A 23,119-nucleotide genomic window follows, 5' to 3' on the forward strand; every position below is an offset into this window, starting at 1 on the left:
TACCCAGGGTTGCACAGAAACTCAGAGGCAGAGCTGGGCTGTAGCTCAAGCACTCCAGCGCCTCGTGCCTCTGTCGTACCTTTATAGGCGCCCTTTCTCTCATCTACGGTTTCCTTGATTTAACTACTTGGACATGTTCCACCTCTGAAGTGATGTCATTTTAAAAATGTTTTACTATCTGTCTTGACTTCAGGCAGGGGGAAGACGATTTTAGCCTTATTTGGGAGGATAAAAAAAAAGAAAGATGAAAACCTTTAGTCATTGTGACTGTCAAAGCAGGAAAGGATCGGGATTTTTCCAACCTGACAGACAGCTGGGGAATGCAAGCAAACGCTCACAAAGTGGGGGAGAGTCAGGGTGCCCAAGCCACGTCCCGAACCAGCCGCTTACTTTTCTCCTGTTGCTGCCGTTAACGCCGGCAGCTGCGTCTCCGTCCCACCGATTCAACTTTGGCAGAACTGAAGTTGTGGTAAAACAGTGGCATGGGAGCACAGTGGTTTGGCTCCCCTGGGCCCCCTCCTCCTCCAGCCATGCTTGCAAAGTGCACAGGCAGAGAGCCAAAGCCCCAGCCGCTGGCTGAATGCACGTGAGTCACCAGCACCAGGGGTGTTTTTCTTTTAATTTCTATGCCCATCCTTTCCAAATGGACAGCCTAGTCTAAAATCTTAGAGAAGCAGCCTGAGGGTTTCTTTTCTTTTCTTTTTTCTGCCATACTCTCAAGTGGAGGAGGGCAGAGGAACAAAGGGAGGAGGGGAAGGGTTTGTGGGTTGTTTTCTTCTTTTCTTTTTTTTTTTTTTTTTGCAACACTAGTTGTTCAGGGGAGTGTCTTGCCTTACTAATGCTGAGTGGCTCCGGCCAGGACTGTGGTTTAAGGTCGTTAGTCATCTGCTGCTAACACAAGAGACACGGGAGCGCAGAGGCAGAGCCGTTCACGCGAGCCTCCTGGTCCTTCCAGCCAGCAGGTTGGGAAGAGGCAGCAGGGGTGACCACAAGTGGGGCAGCGCGAGCGGCCCATGGCTGCCGGGCATCCCGGCCCCGGGTGCGTGAGAGACCCGCTGGGTGGGCGTGGGAGGCTGCGGGACCGTCCCTGAGTGGTGTCCGAGAGGGGGCTGAGGGGGTGCTGGCAGCAGGGACCCAGGAAAGCCTCCGAGACTGCAAGATCCTTCTCGCATCTGGGGAGAGGGGCAGACGTGTGGGTCCGGGTGAGAAGCTGTCCCTGCATTATATATAAGTATATATGAGCATATAAGTACGTATGAGTATATAATTATATATGAGTATGTGCATCCTTTCTCCTCAAGCTGCTAATAACACAAGGATGCAGGATGTTCTCTGAGCTTTAAGGGAATAAGAGTCCATGTGTACTCTCCCCCTCTGATTTTTTTTCTTTCCTTCCTTAGGATGAGAGGTTCTAGACAGATGCTTCTTAATTTATTCTGCATCCTCTGGCTCCCACTTCTGCTGATGGCTGCCTCTCCCTCCCCTCTTGCCAGTGGAAACTACCCATCGGCCCCTTCGCTCTTCTCTGGGATGTACAAAGGACACACGTGCGTCGGTATGTATTCAGGTTATGTTTGCTTGCTGAACTAGTTGGCTTGTTACTACACTGGTGAGTGGAGCATTGCTATGCACATCATAAATCACTCCTTTATCAATTTCAACAGCTGGACTGCAAAACACGCGTAGTCTTTGGTGAAATAATCACTGAAGATTTTGCAAGGCGAGTATGGGGTCTGGAGTGATTTTATGATTTTGTTTTTTCACTGGCTGCTTCCCAAAGTTCATGTTTTTGCTCTGCAGGAAACGGTGCCTGAAGCAGTGGCTTTAATATTTGGAGGTCTGGGAACTGAAAACAAGGTGTTACTGGTTCCTAATATTTGTTACGGTTCATGATGCGTTGAGTTCAATTGCAGGAAAGTAAGGTTTCCCATAGCCTCACCTAGGTCTCCTTGGTTATTTCATTTCCTTAAGAAGGTTCCTCCCTTTGGCTTGCTCTCTCATGTGCATGCGCCCCTGCACATGCGCCTCTTCCCACGCGGGGAAGCCCGAGGGAAGTGGGGTGAGCTCACGTTTCGGCAAGCCCTTCCGCGTAGGCACCAGGGCTGTGCTGATCACCAGGGCACGCACAGCTGAGCACGTGGCGCAGCCTCCACACTTATGGCTACGTTAGTCCCAAAGCACAACTGGTGACACCAATGCCAGCATGAACTGTGGGCATCGCTGCACCAGCAATGCTGTTGGGGTGACACTCCATATGCCTAGAGAGGTGTGGTAGCTTAGATTTTTAATGTATATAAATGTATAAAATATGCATCATTTAAATTTTGAATATTGACATTATCAAACATTTCATTTTTGTCTTCTGTTAGCTTTTCAAGGCATTTTTGTGCTGCAAACACAAATCCTGCCATAGTTCTCCATGCTTCAGAAGGAAATATTTCCTTTCAGCCTAAAATTATTCTTATCGTGGCTCAGGGAACACAATTAGAAATAACCATTCTGACAAAAAACAGGTTTTTGCAACTCTTCCAAACCAGCCAAAGCGCTCCTGCAGTGAGCAGCGCTGCCGAGGCAGGGTGAGCTGCAAGCGAAGCTGCCGTGACACTCGCGCAGCCCCTGCCAGGGCTCAGCCATGAGCCTGAAACCGAAAGTGAGCGATGAAAGAGCGAAATGGCTGTCAGGGGCTCACCTCGCTCGAGCTGGCGGCAGCGCCGGGACTGCGGGAGCAGCTGTAAGCGCGGAAGGCAAACAGTGCTCTTTAATGACAGCATCCTTGCTCAGCTACATTTTTAACGACGCGGGAAAGGGGACGAGTGTGCTCACCTGTCAGGTTTTCACATGGGCGGTCTTTAAATTTTCAATGCAAGTGTTGTCTGCCCTTTGGGGCTATTTAACGTGCACCTGTTACCCCAGCAAGGCTCTAAATTCCTCGAGTGACTGCACGGGGCCTTAAAACGTTGCCTTGCACAAGACAAATGGCATTTGCCTTCCCGCGCAGAGGAAAGGGAGCCAGTGCCGGCCCCGTGGCCGAGCTTCCCGCGCGTCCCCCAGCGCGTTTATCCGATTTTTGAAGAGAGTCGAAAAACCTGCCTCCTATCCCAGCTGCTTGCTCCAAAGGGCCCCTTCAGCATAAGCTCATCGTGGTGCTGACAGCATCTGCGTGAGCTTGCCTCGCCACCAGAACAGACAGTCAACACCTCGGCAAACTGCAGGCTAGAAACGAGCCGTGCAGATCATTAAAGATGCATGAGTGCAGGGGCCGACCAGGGAGGGCTGGTGCCTCCGCGCACGCACAGCCCTTGGCTAGCCCAGGCGGCAGCATCTGTGATTTCACCTATTAGCTGCTCTCTCGACTTGTTTTTGCGAACACTGACAAGCCATCTGTGCTTGTCCCTTTTCATGAATAAAAGAGGGGGAGCACCGAGGAGCCGACGGCTGCCTTCGCAGCGGTGGGGAGCAGGGGCAGCGGCAGGAATTCGCACCGCTGTTTCGGCTGCCAGAAAGTGAGCCCTCGGAAAAGCAGAAATTCCCTTGCAATCAGTTTCTTCTTCAGGAGAGAGAGTGTGATTTCCTTTCAACAGCTTGATCACAGATCCTGTTAGCTCAGTTTTCTGTTTGGGAAGGCACTGAGGAAGAACCATTCCTCTATGTCTTTTTGGCAATATAGACCGAGGCAGCATTTTTACCATTACTTCCCTAGTGAGAAATGTCTATTGCAAAACGTATAGGAGATTTTCTTGAAGGAATGGACTTTCTCAAGCAAGTTAAGTGTTTTGTCAGGTGCCTAATGTTTTGAAGCTATTTGCCTCGGGTTTTTTGAGGGAAGTGGGATGGCTGCACATTGAATATCATTTCTGATCACTCCTTGTGTGTGTATAACCTGCATGATGGAGACTGTTATTACGTTAATAGCCAATGTCAGCCAGAAAATGGATGCTCTTTCAGTAGGAAAACCAAGAATTTTTTTTTCATCAAATCTTTCCCCTGAAAGTGTCACACTTCTTGAAGAAATATGTAGAACTGATGCAAGAGGAAAGTGAAATGCTGCTCTGGTACCCCAGCTGAATATGCATAACTTGATTGCTTCCTTCTGTTTCCCTCTTAGACAGCATCTTCCGCAGTATAGTCTGGTCTTACAGGTGGAAGAGCTGGATGCTTCAGGGGACTCCCCAGCCATAGCATGTCCTGGGAAATGTATTTTGGCTAGGAGTCCATATACAAATAAGGAATGGGGCTAGAGGAAATGAGGGTATGCTTCCAGTGAGGAACCACAGCTGGCTATCCAATTTAAACTACTTTTAGCGGGGGTTGGCTAGAACATTTCTGCTTTCAGATTGCTTTTCTTTTTTTTTAAGGAAGGTCACTTCTTATGGCAAACTTAATTGTGCTAAAAAACTTTTAGACAGAACATTTTTAATCAACCCCAGTAATTACAGAAAAAAAATCACTTCACTTTTGCTGAATTTTCCTGAAAAATTTGTGTTCTTCATTCAGAGAAAGTCTTTTCTTAGTTGACTTAGTATGAAAACAAAGCTACTTTCACATCTGGAAAGTGTTCCCACCTAAAAAGGGATTTAACGTTGCTGCCTTTTAGAACTGAATTATGGAAAAGAAAGTGTAGGGACTTGATGATAATCCTCCTGGCTACAAGATCAGATTAAGTACACCTAAGCTGTTCCTAACCATTTCCAGCCTGTTCTTAAATGTTCCTGATAATGGACCTTCCGCATCATCTTTCTTTGTCCCTATCATTAGAAAAATTTTCCCAACATCTGACAGTTTCTTTCTGGCAGCAAAGTTTTCCATCCCTGAAAGTTGTTGGCTGCTTCCTCACCCTGGGAGACTGACTGCCTTCTGCGGCCTGTGAAATCAGCTTGAGCCCTCCCTCAGGGCCCTCATAGGCTTTGGATGTGGTATCTTCTGCTGCTTTTTCCTTGCGGTAGATACAAGGGCTTTAGTGAGCTGCCCAATATATACAAGTACCTATGAAGCTGTTTCTCCTTGCATAAAGACTGTGACTTTTTGCTCTGTTCACCAGTTTGGAAGCTGGATGCTAGGCTGGTTTTAGTTTCTAGTTTTGATACTAACTGGCAGCATGGCTTGAGGGATAAACTCAGGACAAGACCTAAAAATCCTTTTGCTAGGAGCAACCTGATAAATTCAATGGGAAAATCCTGAGAACAGGATCCTGGGTATTTTTCTCTCAAATATTGAGTATGAACCCTTTAAATACTCAGGTCTTTGTTTCCCCATCTGTTAAATGAGGAAAAAACTGCCCACTTCACAGGGCAAGAAAAATGTTAATGTACCCAAGGATGGAATAACAGTGTTAATATTATTTCATCATATCTAAGATTATATTCTACTATTACTGAACCATTTACAAATGTTTTATTCCCCCCCTCAATTACAACAGAGTCCTGTAAAGGGTCCTTGCATATCATCCTGCTCTCTAGCAAAGACAGCTTCATTTAGATGTGGCTGAAGCAACCTCCCAGCTGGCAGAGGCTACCCTGGAGAACCCCTAGAAAATGGGGGAGGCAGTGAAAGACAGGAAGGAGTCACTGCATTCACCTCTCTTCAAAAGGGTGAAGAAAGGGAATTTGAGGAATTGTAGATCAGCCAGTTAAACATCAGTTCCTGGAAAAATCCTGCAATAGTTAATCAGACTTTCTCAAAGCACCTTTCAAAAGCAAATATGAGTAAAAGACTAATTTGGTTTATCCAGGAGAAACAGTGTCAGTCTAACCTGACTTCCTTCTATGACAGAGTAGACACAGAAGCAGCAGTAGATGTTATAGCTTGGCTTCAGTAAGGCTGTTGGCACTAATCTAATGGCTGAGAGACCTATGACATTAATTAAGCTTCTACAGGGCAGGAAAAAAATGGTGGACGGCCTTACTCCGAGAGTAATTACCAATGGCTCACTCCCCAAATGGAAGGATGTACAAAATGAGGTCTGTCTTTGACCTCCATTTTCAACATAGTACCCTTCTATCTTTTCATTAACCTGGATGACAAAACAGTCTGCTATTAAATTAGCAGCTCATATAAAGCTGAAACCATTTGCAAGTACAATGGAGGACGGGATTAGCTTCAAAACAATCTTGAAAACTGGAGCAGCTGCCTAAAAGAAAAAAAAAATCACTTCAATCTGTGTATGTTGAAGGCACTTCAGCAGAAATAGTCCATTGCACGCAGAGAGGAGGAGGAACGGCTGGCTAGGTAGCGTCCCCAGGGAAGGAGATTGGAGGTTATAGTGGAGCTATGAGGGTATGCCGTCATGAGAAAGGCACACACTGCTTGCACCAGGAGGTGTGAACAGAAGCTAGCTCGCAAGACATGCGAAGGAATCTGCTACTTTTGTCAGCCTTGATAAAGCCTCAGAGGAATTTCTGTGTTCGTTTTTGGGGCTGTGCGTCAAGAAAGATGTGGAGTGACTGTGGGTTTCAGAGAAAAACAAACATAAGCTATAAAAATGATTGAATAAATTGGAGATAATTAGTCTAGAGAAGAAAAACTGGAGAAAAAACGTGACAGCTGTCATCAAAAACATTAAAGGGGTAATCTATTCTCCAGGTTCATAACAGATACAGCAAGAAATAATGGAAATAAATACCAGTAGGGACATGCAGGTTAGGAGGAAGATTTTCTAATAGTAAAGGTAGGTAAGTGCTTCATCAGTTCCTGCAAAGACTGTAAAAGCTCTGTCATTAGAGGTCTTAACAGGTCTATGTCTATTGCCTCTCTTGAGAATGGTCTAGATATCATTGATTAGCTGCTAGAGTAGAGGCTTGTGTAAGATGACTTCTTCCAGGCCAGTTTTCTGCGGTTCTGTGCTGTGACTGCAAGGATCATTTGCAAATAGTAGAGTTTGTTTATTTTCTCCCCAGCACCAGGCTGCCCTGCTCCTTTTGCTGATTAACTTTGGCTGCCCTTTTCAGAATGAGGCTATTAGTCAGGGAGCGCTCAATACACACGGACAGCAGCGCTTTCCATCTTCTTTGCTAGCTAGCTAAGATGCTGCGGATCAGCAGCCGGAGAAGGAAATTTCACCATCTTAGTGCCTGATATAATGCCGTTCTCAGCAACCTTTGTGGGTCACCTCTTCCATTCACCCATGAGAATATAATTCCTAATATTCCTAGAAGCAGCTTATTGAAACATATTTTCAATGCTGATTACATTAAAGAATGGATGCTTCGAAGCTTTGCAGCAGTATAAAATGCTAACTTCTACCTGTGCTGCTTTGTTTAATAGTCAATGTCCTAAACAGTTTGCCTCTGTCTAGCTGTGCGTGAATGCAGGGATGAAAAATGTTGTGTGGAGCAGCACCAGTGGTGTTTGGAGTTCCCAATAACTTAACACAATGCAACGTGCCAAATGGAGTTAGAGGCTTTTAATAATTATGCTCAGACAAACTGGCGGTGCACATATTGTCTAGGGAGGCCCTGTGACAGAACATATAATTTATAGTTCAATGAGTCCTGTAAAAAGGCCATGACCAATATCAATGTGGTACCATGAGCTATTTCATTCCAAAAGTCTGGGATTGACTTTGATTGCAGCTGCACCATTGTCAGGCTGCACCACCCCTGCTCACTTCCCTGACATTGCTCAATTGACACAGTGGAAACAGCAGCAAAATTTGGCCTGATGATCAGTAATACATACCAAATGTGACTGTAGCATTTTTCCTATCATTATACTATAGACTGAGAAAACACACGCATGTGAGTAGTGCGACGGGGATACTAAAGCAACTGTTGACCTGCAAATATTTTCTTTAGGGATTTGTACTTTTCAGCAACAAATGGTAAAAATCACCCCAAGTCTTACTGAAAGGTTATGGCTACAAAATGCAAATATGTCTATTGACCACAATAAAAAGTTATGCTCAGCGTACATGCATACCTGTATGTATGTGTATGTATATGCAGATTCATGTATATTTATATATGCATATGTAGACTGGGGCAGTCTTGTAAGGTTTACACCTGATACATGCCTGTAGTATAACTTTTTTTTTGATAATTTATTTAGTACTGATTTTCTGATTGGTTGCTGACTCCCATAGCGTGTGTACCTCCCACTCATTTTCATATGTTATCCCTATACAAATCTTTAGTAAAAAAAGCTGCATATATTCAAGGCAATCATTTCTAATGATTTTAGGAACTGTACATCTGAAACAATTTTTATGCATTCAGAATCTTAAAATGGTTTCTCTTTGGGATAAGGATGAAATTATCCAAAGCTTACTCTTTTGCATTGGACAAGGGAACAGTCCCAATGTCAAGAAATAACAGGAGTTCCCCGGCCACCATTCAGGCTCCAGTAAGCTTTTAATACCCTTTCCTGATCTGGAAAAGAAAAATATGTTAATGGCACATGCACACAATTTTTCTATTAATTAATGCAAAAAAGCATTACCATTGGAAATGCCTAGGGTTTATAAATTTTGTTAAATAAGGCTCTTTAAAGTGTAATGTAGGCAATGCCAGGGATATATTTGGCTGGTAGGTATGGATACCAGAGTCTTCCACTAGATGGTAACTGCATGTTCTGTACCAGCATATCTCCATCAGAATCCTCACAGGGTGTCTTAAGGAAAAAATAATGAATGAATGGAGCTCTTTGAAATTAGGGGTCTGAAGTGTCTCCCTGCTATTGCATGCACTGCAGAGGGGTGAGCAAAAAAAAAGTGATAAAAGGTATTCACAGGGTTTGCTGTTTTTGTTACCATGCTTCAGTGCACTTTAAGTACTGCTAGATCGATACTAGTATTTCAAAAATATTTTTACCCGGTACACTATATGCAGTTTTATACACTGTAACTGGATTGGTAATACTGTACCATTTAGCATTTCCAAGATATTTATGACTTTGGGGCATGGGCAAATTTAGGGCGAAAAGGTGTGCCAACATATTTGAATATGGATACCTACAATTGTATTCAGTCACAACAGTATCTCTATGAAATACATTAACACTTAATGTAAATGGAATGGAAAACAAAGTCTGAGTTAAAAAAAACCAAAAACTTTTACAATCAGATTCCTTTCTAAATTAACTTTCAAAGCAACAAGTCCTGTGGATACACATGGGAAAATAATAGTCCCAATTTCACATATACAGTTATGGCCTTTGAGTTGAATATTACCATGGTGTAGTGAAATCTTGGGGTTATAATAGTTCTTTGAAAGAACCAGCTCAGTCCTCAGAAGCAATCAAAAAAGGCAAAATGGATATTAGGAAGTATTAGGAAAGTAATCTAGAGTGAAAAAGAAAACATCCCTATGCTGTAACATTGCATATCTGTGGTCTGCGCAAGGAATACCCATGTGCCATTTTGTTCCCCATCTCAGAAGAGAAAATGGTAGAAGTGGAAGAGGGTTAGGGGAAGACAACAAGGATGACTAAAGAATGACTTAATACCTTTGTATTAAGTGGCATCTGTATGAGCATCAATGAAATGAGTCTTCAGCAGGGAAACGAGATGACTGTGGTGGGTTATGAGAGTGGTCTATAAAACCATGAAAGGCATAGAAAATAAGGAATGATAGTTCACACATTTCTTTGAGTCCAAGAGCAAGTGTCAGAGTATAGGTGGACATACTGGAATAGATGGACCAGCATGGCTTGCCTTATATTTTTGGCAGGCAAGGTGTCTGCAGAGGAGGAAGGCTGGTGTAAATCCATTGAAGAATGCATGAGCTGGAATCATAAGAGGAGAAAAATGCACACTTTTCCCCCCAAGGTCTTACTTTCCATGGTGTGTGTTAGTCAAAGAGGGTGAACAGGCAGAAGTGATCAACTCTTGTAGAACAAGAATATAAAATATTCCTGCACCTTTCAAGGATCTCATTACGGTTTGCAGATGGAGTGATGAAGTTATCTACAGTTTTCAGACAGACCAAAGTCCAAGGCCCCAGTTTTCTAATGCAGAATTTAACTGAGGCTAATATCTCTATTGACATCAATCACAAGATCCTTCACTATTTTTGGTTTCAGGATAGCCTAACATATTTGAGTTACAAAATGCAGTAACTGTTAGATAACCCTTTAACTATACACCATAGTCATTGTCCTTAAGAGAAATAGCCAAGACCTTATTCTTAATACTGTTCCCTGATTTTCTTCTATAACCTTATGCTCTTTTTTGTAATGGAGTTTTCTGATACTTGAACAAGCATTACATTAATCATGAAGTACATTAGATTAAGGATAGCAACTCTGGATGTTTTGTCCCAGTTGAAACCATGCATTCACAATTGCATATAAAGACTAACTAGCTGAAGGATTAAGAATTTGCCTACACAGGAAAGTTAATTCACATTAAGAGAGGATAGGAACTTAAAACAGAACTGCTTATTTCTTACTACCTCCCCATATGAATGCTCTTATTTCAAACAAGAATATCTTGTTCCAGATTGAACTGACACTGGGTTAGATAAGTTGAAAGGAGGCATTTTTACTCCAGAACAACAGCATCTGCACTAGGAGTCACAATATGGTCTGGCATGCTTTGTAGATTGGCTCTAGAGACTCCTCATCTCTATGTGCTATTTTAAGAGATGTACAGGAGCCTGTGACTTGAAATAATTGTCTGAAATGGAAGAAGCAAAGGCTGTGTTTTGGGAAAACCTTCATCTTCTATATAAAAACAGGAATGTGATAAATGGATTCATTTTTACAAGGGTCATGCTTCTGCAGGCAGATATTAGAGGCAGAAATGGCCTTGTACCCAGATCTGATTTTTTTGTCAGACTTTAATTACCTTTCCTTGTCTGAAACTCTGCATGATTAATAAATGAGATTAGCTACTTCTTCCTGGTGCAGGAGGCAAAGTCCGCCCTTTCCTGTGAGCAAAACCAGCGGTCACCAGATCTGCTGCTGCTGCTGCTGCCTCTCTGTCGCGTAGTCCCTATCCGGCGAGCTCTGCAGAGCTGTGGCCATTTGCAGACAGGGATGGCAAAGGGGAGGGACAGAGGCAGCATCACTTTCTCTTCTCAGGACGTTTTGCTCCCAAGCCTGCAGCTACCTGAGCAAAACTGCAGTCCTCAGCGCAGAGCTGGGAGGAGCAGCTGCCCCGGCAGCGAGGGACAGCTCCTGGGGAAGCTGTTTTACCCCCAGCGTGTGCCGAGCAGTGCCTCAGCACAGGCAGGGAAGATCCTCCAGCAAAGGAGGTCATGGGCTCAGTGCAATTTTTAGCTGGGGAACAGTGATATGGCTGGAGGGGTGAGAAAGGTCTCCCACGCCCAAGAGCGTGAGCAAAAGATGGCAAAGGATGATGCAGCAGGTGCCAGAAATCACATTTAACAAAGTTTTACTCAGAAAAATACATCTACAAATCTGAAGCTTAGAGAGGCAGCTCTCAGTATCTAGACACTTCTTGACATCCGTAGGTATAATTCTAATTATAGATTCTTTCAAACGTGTGCAGCAGGAGTGGATTAAGTTAAATAGTCTGCTCAGACTGCCAGAGGCTTCATGGCTAAGAAATGAATCTCTCTAGCTCTGATTTTATTACTGGGGTATCATTTTTTTCCAAGCCTATTGGAAATGTCATTTTATTATTAAACACTATTTTCAAATACATGGGGAGAAGTACTTCCTGACATGTGAGTTTTCAGATTACTGCTGCTGAGCAAAATGGTTATGGTTTTCTCTTATCTCTTCAGAAATTAATAGCAGATGGGACAAACTATCTCTAAAAGAGACAGGCATTTTATTAATACCAGAGTCTAGTTTCTGATGGCTGGTAGGCATTATAATTTCTTCCACAGAAAACATCCTTCAGCCTGTCAAGGCATTGAAACCTATTATCAAAACGCCGCAGTGGAGTCAATTTCTTCAATCTTGTTTATAAAGAAAATCATACACAACTGCAAAAAATGTAGAGCTTTTTCAAACCTTTAATAATGAAGCCCATCTACATTGCCTTATATGTGCCCAACTCACTATGAGAAATAAATCACATCTAAATTTCTATTAAATTAAAAGCAACCGATAGTTGTTAATGACTGCCCAGTTCTGGAAGTGCTTTTCTACCGATCCTGGAGTATTGAAAAGCTTATATTCTCACACACAGCATTATAAGTAATTAAAGCAACGAGATTTCCACAGTCAAAGACAGCTGATTTCCCTCTGCCCTTTTCAGCTAACTAATTATTTTCCATTTTTAGCCAACAGAATTAAGAGCCATTAAAATCTAGGATAACTTGTTAGTTTTCCTGATGATTTACCTGTTTAGTGTGCAGTGAGGGTTTTTTGTGCTTATTTCTTCTTGATTTTGTTAGTATGTAGTGACTTTTTGTGCTGTAGCCAACAGTGAACTCTCTTTCTGCCACTAAATCTGGAGAGAGATGATATATAAGATTATAAATACAGTAGGTTTGTACTGGTAGTGAGACTATTTGGAGTTAACTTCAGTTTATAGACACCTCCTGAGACTTCACCTATAGTCAAACACAAGAACTAGGATTTTCTAGGGGATAAATCTGAATTATTTACTGACGGGAGCCTATTTTTATCCAAAAACCTGGGAACCTAGGTGGATTTGCCTCACAGGACTACAGTGAGCCTTTTTCATATTCCTCCTTTGCCCTCCCAAGGTTCAATCCTTCTCTTGAGTAATTTACAGTCTCCAGGCCAAAATCTGCTCCCGAGGACGTGAGTCTAAATTAAAGACTTTGAAGCCAGCAGAGTCGCTGTAAACATAAACTAGGATTTCTCCGGGTACGGGCTATGGTGGGGCAACGAGAAGTGTCAGAGATCGTAAGGAATAAAGCGAGGTAGACCAAGGACACCTGATAAAAACCCAGGTACAGAGAGCAAAGAAAACAGCTCAGCCAGGCGACACAAATAGCTCCTGCATGGCAGAAGGACATTACGTTCCTGGAGAGCATTTTCCCCCCTGCAAGGTACAAAGACTCTCCAAATTCAGATAGGGAGGCTTCAGCTGTGTTGCCTGCGGCTTAGGACATCTCTAACTGGAACAGCAGGATTTAGTCCTTTGACATAGGGCAAGTTTTTCTTTATCTGCTTGTCCTGTGAGGTGTAAAATGTTGCCTGGAGTAAGTACATTTAGGGGAAGCATTTGAATAATCCAGGTGTGGTCTGCCCTGCCCCAGACAGAGGCATAATAGCGTGATCAGAAGCATCCTCTACAGGACAGTAAAGACTAGTTTATGTGAGCAAACACTTTGAAGTTCAACTCAGTGGATTTTCCCAAGTAGTCAGGCTGTTATTATTATTATTTATATTCATATGGTGTCTATTAGCCCAAGGTACTGCATTAAGTACTTGACAAACTCAGCGATGACTCCGTTAATTCTCGTGTGAAGCAAACCTCCCTGTAGGCCTGGTTCGATAGACACAAAAGTGTCTAACTGACTTAATCAACAGGAAAAATTTCCATTTAATTGCCAGGAGACTGTTCTGTGAGTAGGGTTACCTGAATGATTGTTTTTGATTAAGAATTCTGTTTCTATTTGACAGAACCGAACTAAAAATAGCCATCTTTTTTCCTTTGTAGAACTTGGACAAACATGAGAAAGAAATTCACTTACATTTTCAGCAGAAAATGTCTTTTTGTGTTCCAAAGAAAAATGAAGTACCCTGGCTATTTCTATCCTCAGCCCAACTTTTTGGATCCTGCGTGCTCGGCCTGTAATGTCATTCAGCCTGTGGTTCAGAGACTGTTTGTCCACAATCCCCTTTTTCTACACTGATTTTAACAGAAGAGATAAGACCCTTTTGTGATAGTGAAAAAGAGAGTCAATGAGACAATGGCTGAGTAAGAGAGATAGGGAACTCTTTGCACCCCACCCTGAGACAAAACATTAAGCAGGCTGCTGAGCCCGCCTTTAGGATGAATACCTCTAAGTTTAAAACCATTGTATTGAGATTCAGTGATGCTGAGCACTCAAGCTAGAGAGAGGCTCTTTTCCCTCTTCATCTGCTGGGCAAGGCTTGTGTCCTTATTGGGAGCCAGTCTCTCCTGGTGCAAGTGGGAGGGCTGACTTGGTTTTTTTTTTTTTTTATCAGGCTGACCTTTACCCTGAATTAAAATCTCTCCTTACAGCGCTGCAGAGAGGATGCCCTGGATTAACGTTTTTGCACCCAGGTTACTATAATTGAAAACAGAAATTGCAGAGTTTAATGTTTGCTCATTGCAACAGCAAAGGCTAGAGTGGGCCTGCTCTGACACAGGAAACACGGCCTCCTGTTTCTGCTCGACCACAAGCGCTGTGGGACTCATGACGCAAACGTAGGCTGCATTGAGAGCGCAGTGCTCGGCAGTGGTTTGCAAGCTTCATCACAGCAGTGCCTCCATCCCGCAGAGGGCAAGGAGGTGCTGGAGGCAGGAGCAAGACTTCTTCCCTTGCTTTGTGTCTGGGCTTGAGATTTGGCAGTGTGGTCAGGCCACCACATGCTTTAAGCCGCTCTCCTGGCACCTTCACTACCACGACCCCCCTGCTTTCAGGTCTGCTTCAGGCTACTTTTCGGTGTCTGTCTGCCAGCCCAGCTCCTCCCCCCACTTAAGCTCGGTTAAAGCTGTTAACCTCAGCATTGCCTGTGTTTCTTTCTCTTCTCAACTTAACACCTCGTGGACTCCTGAACCAAGGTCTGCGAAGAACCGCCACATCCTACTTCATAGCTTCCTTATGTTCCTGTGAGGGAACAAAACTGGCACAAAACTATGAAAGGTAAAACAATCAAAGCTATTTCTTTTAGAAAATATCAAAGGCCTAGCTCCTTCCTGTCATTCCACTTCTCATCTCTCTGTCTTCTAGACAGCAAGGCCTTCAGGGAAAGGCTTGACCTTGGTAAGAGAAGAAAAGGAGATATGGAAAGAATATGTGGTTTGGTGGTTAAGACATCATTTTGGCCTTCAAGAAATCTGCATTTCTGTGTCACTTAATTTTTCTGAGCCTCCATCCCCATGGGTAAAGCAGCCATAGGAAAAAAGCAGGGAAAGAGTAATCCTGTTTGCGTTTGTACATTGCTCACATATGTTAATAATACAGCCTTATAAGTATAGAGAGAGGCAGTCCCCTTTAGGTGTTTTTCAAGCATATTTCAAGGATGTGCACCACTGTGTCAGCACCAAGTCAGTTCAGTCTGGCTTTTCTCTCTCTGAGGCCGAGTGCATGGCATGGCTCGGACCCAAGTGGCTGAAGTCTGTTGCATCCTCCACCCCCCACCCCCCAGACTGGGTGGCCGCATCCAAATGTGCTTGGGGACCGGTCCCTGCACAAACACAAGCATTGCCTGGGGCGAGTTTGGCACAGGGCTGCTAAGGCTCATGCTGGCAATTAAATAGGAAACAGATGATCCTGGGCCATTTGGTCCAGCAGGTGCCCTGAGCGTGCTTTATCCTCTAGTTTGGATGTCACCTTTGGTTTTATTTTTGGTCTTTATTGTTCCAGATATTTTTTTGCTTTGAGAGCTATTGTGTTTAAATTAAGTGTTAATTGTTTGGGCTGGCATGTGGCCTTTTTTTGGTTTTGCTGGGGGAGAGGGGATAGAGGGAAGGAAGAATAACTTTTTTCATTTTTTTTTCTCAATTGCATCTGTCTTCATTTACTCTTCTGTTCTCTTAGGCTGGCTAGAGGTAATGGCTCATAGTGTGCTTTAAACATCATTCTGCAGAGTACTTTGAGTGAGGGTTTTATTTCAGAAACATGAGAAGTGGGCTTTTATCCCTGCAAAAAGAGTGGCAATTCACTATTTCCACTGGATTACTTTATTTGAGGTAGAACAGGTAATAGAAGATTCAAGGGTATTGCAAGTCCTATAACAAGTTCCAACTGTATCACCTCCTTTCTGATTTTCTACTTGATCCATAGGAACATCAAAGTTATTTATGTTGATAAACATCACTTTGATTTAATAGCACATAGGCAGGCGTACCTGGAAGGAATTTAAAAACGCTCTCTGAAGAGTTGTGCCAGTCTAAAAACCTAAACATTAATGTGCCTGAGCTTTGGAAAAAGATGGATCTACATCCATATCTAAATGTTGCAGCTCATTGCCATTTGTAGGCTGCGTCAGAGCAAATGCTGAGATCTGAGACTTCTTGTGGTAGGGAGGAAACAGGGTTCAGCTACATGGAAGAAAAAGGGAAATCTTTACTCAGGCTGCTGGAAATAGGCCTTCTGGCTCCCTGGCACCTGGACTGTTTTATTGCCACCAGGGATACCCACCTTTGTTACTCTCAGGAAAGGCTGCCAGATCTGACTGTTTTGGTCAGACTTTGCATCACCAAACATACCTTCTTTATAAAATGGTGGAGCCACTGCAGAGAGTGTTAGAGAGAGTGCAGTGCTGGCTTACAGAGATTTAAAATCTTCTTGAAATGACAGGCTTATGGTCATCATGTGGATTTTGGATGATTGCTCTGTGGGGGTGACATTGAACCTATTTCATCCCAAAAGTATCAGAAAAAGCACTGCACATCTCAAGAAATGCTCTACTTCCTTGTGCAGGCTGTTTGCTGTCAGCCCCATCTAGTCCAAGGGGTGATCAGCCTTTACCCATGCTCACGCCAAGATTAGCCATGAGAAATGACAGGTCATGGAAAATGTCCTATGCCCAACCACAGAAGGAGAGCAGAGTGAATTTAGGAGACGTTTTGGCTTTAGAAAATGTGTGGCTGGGCCCAGAAGCCCCACACATGCCACCCACCACTGGATTTCAGAAGAAAATTCATGAAGAAACAATGCCACAGTGGCCGCAGTGGTCAGTGCTCATGTTCAGTGCTATAAAAACCAGGCGGTTCTGCACATTCCTCTACCATTGGCATCCTGTCTTTGGTTGGATAAGTCACGATTTTTGAGTAAAGGCAGAACCTCACAGATATTTTTTTCTCCTGTACACTCATCTGCCATGGAGCACCTCAAGAAATGAAATGCCCAGCGACACCCGAAATTCTTTTATGGCTCAGGGTGCTTCATCACATGATGAAGATAACCGTATTCACTCTTCTTATTTGTTTGTTTGCTTGAAGGCTGTGTGCTTGTGGTCTCTGTAGTTGAACAGCTTGCACAGTGGCACAACAGTACAGTAAAGGCAGCCTTGGAGAGACTGTGCAACTACATACCTGGTAAGTGTCAAATAATATGCCATATGCTATGTTGGTACTGCTGTATTTCTCTGGTAATTAAAAACTCGCACCTGAGTCTGAAAAGGCTTTATCTGCTTCTCATGCAGCATCTAAAATTAATGTAGCTGAAAGACAGCAAGGTGTTATCAGCAGGGAAGCCAGTGGCATGACTCACTTGACTTCAGTGGAGCTGGGGTTTCATCCCAAAGTTGCAGTAGTAGGAGTTGCATTAAGTCCATATGCATGTGTGCACCAACATACACACACGCACCTTCCCACACACATTTTTTCTCCACTTTATTTGTGTCTTTGTAAGCAGCTTAAAAATAGCCAGGGTCACTGTATGTCCAAGCAGTTCTCTTTCTCACTGATATGGGTCTTTACAGCTACTGTGAAGATGAGAATGTTTTCAGGTATAGGAAGCCACTATTGTAAAATCACAACAACTAGCTGAGGTTGACAGGTGTAAGATGTGAACCATTTGGTCTGCACAGGGAAACTATTGAAATGTAACCAATGATACAAATTTCAAAAGTGATACCTATTGTATATGAACATATATGGATTCCCCTTATTCTCTCCCTTATTTTAGCAGCCCAAAGGCACTTGGCTGTCTAAAAGTTCATCTCTAAATAGAGAACGGTTGGAATAACAGAATAACTTGCTTCATAGATGAATCCTGTAACTATTCAAGTGACTAGATCTCATTTTCATGATGTCTTTTTAACTTTATGAATGCAAAAAGATGGCTTAGGATTCTGCATTAAAAAGTCATTTATATAGGATTTCATGAATTGTATCTCTGAGAAACCATCTTGCTCTGTAGTCTTTAGTTTCATAGAAGATGTATGTAGAATATTAATTTTCTCCTTTCTAACACATTATTTCCTGATACAGGATGGGCACAGAGGTAATTGCTAGAATTCATTCATTGATAGAATGATGCTTATCTGATTTCTATTTCATAAGTCATATCCCCAGTGTTTTAAATTACAGGCACATAACTATGAAGTTGCAATTAGAAGCCCTTATCCTGCTATTAAAATAAGATTTTTTTTCTTTAAAGTGTGAGTTGTTAGGTCTACATTCACGCTTCACTCAGTGAACCTTGTTCAGCTGACATGTCAAGATATTTCTGTTCAGCTGCCATTCTTTACACATAAAATCCTATTATCCCTTCAGTTAAATCTGTATAATCCAGTTACCTTCCATGAGATGCATGGATACAGACAAGAGAAAAAATTGACCCTGAACTTGAAATGAGAGAAAAATCCTGTGGATTGTGCAGCAGCTACAACCTAACCCAACTTATCCTCTCCCAGGCGGTCAACTGTGAAATATGAATCAACAGCTGCCTCTTGCTACTTGAAACAGTAGTTTTAGACTTATTAGGAGAAAACCTATTAAAGCAGGCCATGCCATTTCAGCTGAGTGAATAATTTCATTATTATACACATGCCTACAATTGCTTGCAAGAATAACAGCAGCAAATTGATGGCAATGAGGCTTTTCCTAGGACCAAACAGGAACAAGAACTTGGTCTTTTTATGGGCCTATATAATTTTCTTGCAACAAAGGGGCAGATCAGTCCTTCAGTGAAGCTAGATGCTGTTCAAGAGCAAAAACATTTAGAGAAAAAGAGACAAATTCAGTACCCATCAATCCCACCGAATCCCTTAGGCTGTGCAGAAAACACAATCATCCTTATTTACATGGAAATATTTGTCATGCATGTGATCAAAGCAACATGGCTCGTACTCCAGTGAGAAGTAAGAGCAGTCACACCATGAGTGAAGGAGCCTCTTGAGCAGACACAGATGTCAGGTCCAGGTAAATGGGCAGTGTTTCTAGGACTGCAAAGCTACAGAGGAAAATCTGCAGGGTTTTTATCACAATAAGAACAGGGCAGTTAGGAGTTTTACACAACCTGAAGTTGGGCAAAAGCAACTATACGCATTTCTGGCCAAGCGCCTCCAGGTTTTTTTCTAAATTTTCCAGCTTTTATGATTCAAGCTCTTCTCTTGTCCCTGAACACTCCAAATTATTCATAATTTTCTCTCTGTCTTCCCCCCCTCTTCTGACTTACACAGCTTCATCCTAACAGAGCTTTCTTCCCTTAATATCCTATTTTTGTGTGTGTTCAGTGGAGTAAGAGGTTTGTGAACCCACAAATACAGTCTGGCTTGGAGAGCAAGACCTGCAAGCAGTACCCATGTCTTAGGTCTGTTTTACTGGAAGCCAAAGCCTGAATGGCGTATGTATCTTCCAGAAGGACTCTATTTGCCCAACAATAATTTTATGTTATTGCTATTCCTTTTAACTCCCTTCACTCTCCCTTTTGTTATCCTATTGGATAATTGCATGTTGAGCTTCCTATGCTCACAAGGAAATCTGTGCCAAGAAATCAGCCTCACCAGCAGACCCCCGGCATCAGCTCCCTGCAGTTGACGGCCAGCCAAACCCTCCCCTCCTCGCAGCTCCCACTATGGGTTAAGGCAGCCAGATGGCTCCTCCAGGGCCAGAAACATTATGGAAACCAGGTGGCTTGGGAAGCCTTTAAGGAGACTCTCCCCTGTGATGCACTGGGGAGCGGATGGGGAAGCCAGCCCCCTGCTCCTGTGGGTGCGTAGAGGGAGCCAGCCACCCTGCCAGCAAGCCTCGTCCCAGGGTGTTTTAATCAGTGATGATATCAAATGCAGAGTTATTGATGCCTGCGATGTGTTTCGCTTTAGGTGAGCAAGAATAAAATCCAATTCTAGTCAGGAGACCAATTTTTAACTTGCAGATTGCTTCTAAAAGAGCCAGTAGAGAGGAATTATTTGTCAAAGGAGGCAAAGAAACGAGACTAACAACTTGATTGAAATAAAATTATCTGGTATGGGATAAGGAAAATCAGCTGTAGTAGTTACAGCAGCTGCAACACAGTATCACAAGGAGGGTGCTGGGGACATTACTTTTTCTTCCTCTGCTGCACCCTTCAGGGCCCAGTTCTCCTCCCCGAGGTGCAGACCGCCGACTGGTGTGACCGCGGCCCTGGCAGGGAAAGCAGCTAGATCCCCAGCCTGGGGCGTCTCCAGCCTGATGGTGGGTCACACCCAATGTTCCACAGTCTAAAATTGGAGTAAATTGGGTGCTTTGGGGATTTCTAAGGGTTTTTTTCAGGAAATATGAATATATTCTATATTTTCTTTCCCAAACACAGATAGTTACCTGTTTGGGTAGTGGAGGGGCAAGGGAAAACGACATCTCTCTGGAATTTCAGGAGCTGCAAGTTTGCCGTACTTTGTCATTGCTGCATGTTTGTGAATCTGCCTCTTCATAGCTTTTAATGACAACACTATTGCTGAAACAAGGCCTGACACCTCCTTTCCTTTGTATAATACTTGCATGGTTAACTAACTTGCCCCTGCTTTTGTCCATTCAGGCCAAGAAATAATAATTTTTCTTTCATAGGAACTATCAGATCAGTCCTACTATCATCCTGCATCTGCATTCAAACACACATATCCCCTCCAAAAGTGTCTTTGCTCAGGAGTTATAAAATGGTGTGAGGACCTTTTTTATAACAAACAGTACCTTAAATAAATCTCCAACATGCTATCTCCTGGCCAGCATCTGAATCAAATAGAGTACATGTTTGAATCAAACCTTTTTCATTTCTACACTCCTAACATACAGACCCTCTTGCTACTGAGACTTCAATCAGAATTAATGTTTTGTGTCACAGTTGCATTTTTTTGAAGGATGAAAATTTTTCAAGCAGAATGATTTTGTAGAACTTGAACAGAGCAACTAGCCAATTAGAAACTGTTAGGAAAGAAATAGCAAGATAAAAAAGTCATGCTGCAGTTTAAAACCACGTTTTGCTGAATTTAGAGTGCTCCCTTTTGAACAGTTTTGTTCTACCTCTCTTCCCTTATCCTGAAGTGGGTGGTGGAAGTAGGAAAGTACCAGTTCCACTGTGCTGAGTTATTTTAAAAATGTATGTTTTCTAGAAGATCTCCAAGGTTTCTGTTACCTACTTGCTGAACTTTATGGACCACACCTAGCCGAACTGTAAGTCTTCCTGTATCGTCTCAAGTCTTTGGTTCGCTTGTTCTTTACACCTATGGATGTATTGTCAGATTGAAGTGCAGGGTTTTCATTCTTAAAAATCACACTGTTATTAAAGCAGAGATGTTTGAGAGTGAGTCCAGATTTGGCACTTGGGATGAAAGACCCCACATAGCTGTTCCCGAGTGAATAAATACAGGCTGCCACTGGTAACCATTTTTGTGGTGCATTTGAATCTCAGATCAGGCCTACCTGGTGTAATTACCTTTTGAAATTCAACTCATTTGCCTGAGGGAGGAATTTGAATAACCTTATGTGTGTACGACAGGTTCGACAGAGTCGCAGGGTTGTAGTATTTGTCTCTTGCTTTGCCTTTTATCTTTAATCCAACTTTCTAATTGTCAGCCCCTACATGCTCTCAGCCCTGACTTCGCTCATACACACTCTTGGGGAAGGCCCACTAAGTAATGTAAACAATTTAAAAAATAAGATGTAGGTCATTTTATTTTTCTTTGAAAGTTCCTAGTTTAATTAACAGAGTTTTTTGCTAGACCTTCTTCCTCCCTAAGGTTTGGTTTTTTTTATTTATTTTTAAATCTAGCCAAGGGACCTCAAAGTGCTTACAGGACTAAGAAGTACTATAATCAAACATTTTAATTTAATTCTTGAGTAGCCCAGAGGTGTGTCCCCAAAAGAAAGAAACAATCATAGCACTTGTGTCTAGTGATTAAAGGTTAAGGATCTTTGAAGGATTTCTGGTTATTTTCTTGAGTTAATGACTGAGCATTCATATGTGCCAAATTGCATATGCATTAACTTTAACCTTTAAATCTTTGTCATACGTATGATTGATTAAAAAACAGAACAGTCATAATGTATTTGACTCGGGTGCTGCCTATAAAGCACAGTGCTTTTTCATCATCCTGGGATCCAATTTTAAATGCTGAGTAGGATGCCATGGCAGAAAATCATTAGGACCCAACACTACACTGAGCAGAGATTACAGGCCACAGTGAAGTGAGCCGAGGCTGTTATATAGCACTGTGGAGATCTACCTTCCCATGGAAATAGCTTGTACCTTCAAGCACCCAGAAGAACTTAACAGTCTTTGTTTTCACACCGTTTCCTTCAGCATAGACAGGGAAATGAATGCCGATGTGGTGTGCCATTCCTTGAAGCTGTGTAAACAGGATACTGGACAACCACTTTGTCATCTCTACCCTCCTCCTAAGGTGAGTTACTTCTAGATGTTTTTCAAAGCTGCAAAGCTGTGGAAGGTCTTTTAAACTAGAGCTGTACAGCACAGAGAGGCTTCCAGTGTACATGCTTTGTGTGGGAAGAAATTTTTGACATTTCAGGTGCAGATGCTTTCAGTAATGTCTGTTTGAATGAAAGCTACATAGCACATTTTATTTGCTTCCATGGCTACATATGATCCTGCTGTGTGGAGTCTCAACAACATGGTTATCAAAGAGGGGGAATTACAGGGACAAATTCTCTTGTGCCTGGGTCTGAGAAGAGTAGTCTGGGTCAGAGAAGAATAGTAGAAAAAAAGCTCATTTTTGCTGGATTTTATTGTCAAAGCAGTACAGGAAGTCCAAAACAGGTATTCAGCTGAAGTTCATGTATGCTACCACATTACCATGACATAACAAGTTATCCTCTCATTGCCTTATTTGCTATGACAGCCTGTGTAGGCCCTAGTTACCCTCTGCAAATGCAAGGTTGTTTGATTTAGCATAGTCCTCAATGAAAGAGGTTTAAGCTAACTTGCATAACCTTTTGCCACAGGCTGGAAGTATTTACATGTGCAGCTACCACAGCTCTTAGGATGTACAGTGACTTACTATGCTGTGGTAACTTGATTGCATGTCAGAGCTGTTTGATACTCTCGCGCTTACGTCAGAGCATAGGTGTTTAAATAGAAATGGTTTGATTTTTCAGTCATTATGC

At 42.8% G+C, this 23,119-nt stretch overlaps 1 protein-coding gene across 2 annotated transcripts in view; it reads left to right on the forward strand.

Annotated features, from left to right (window-relative positions):
* The first annotated feature begins 868 nt into the window (after positions 1-868).
* Positions 869-23,119, forward strand: part of AOAH (acyloxyacyl hydrolase) — an 84,794-nt gene continuing 62,543 nt past the window's right edge. For both annotated transcript variants that reach the window (XM_013948143.2, XM_013948142.2), the window contains exons 1-5: positions 869-962; positions 1,401-1,555; positions 17,018-17,113; positions 21,109-21,169; positions 22,299-22,398. In XM_013948143.2, the coding sequence (XP_013803597.2) occupies positions 1,402-1,555; positions 17,018-17,113; positions 21,109-21,169; positions 22,299-22,398 (411 nt within the window). In that variant the 5' untranslated portion in view covers positions 869-962; position 1,401. The remainder of the gene's footprint in view (positions 963-1,400; positions 1,556-17,017; positions 17,114-21,108; positions 21,170-22,298; positions 22,399-23,119) is intronic.

The sequence above is a fragment of the Apteryx mantelli genome, chromosome 2 (assembly GCF_036417845.1).
Source record: "Apteryx mantelli isolate bAptMan1 chromosome 2, bAptMan1.hap1, whole genome shotgun sequence".
Lineage (NCBI taxonomy): Eukaryota > Metazoa > Chordata > Aves > Apterygiformes > Apterygidae > Apteryx > Apteryx mantelli.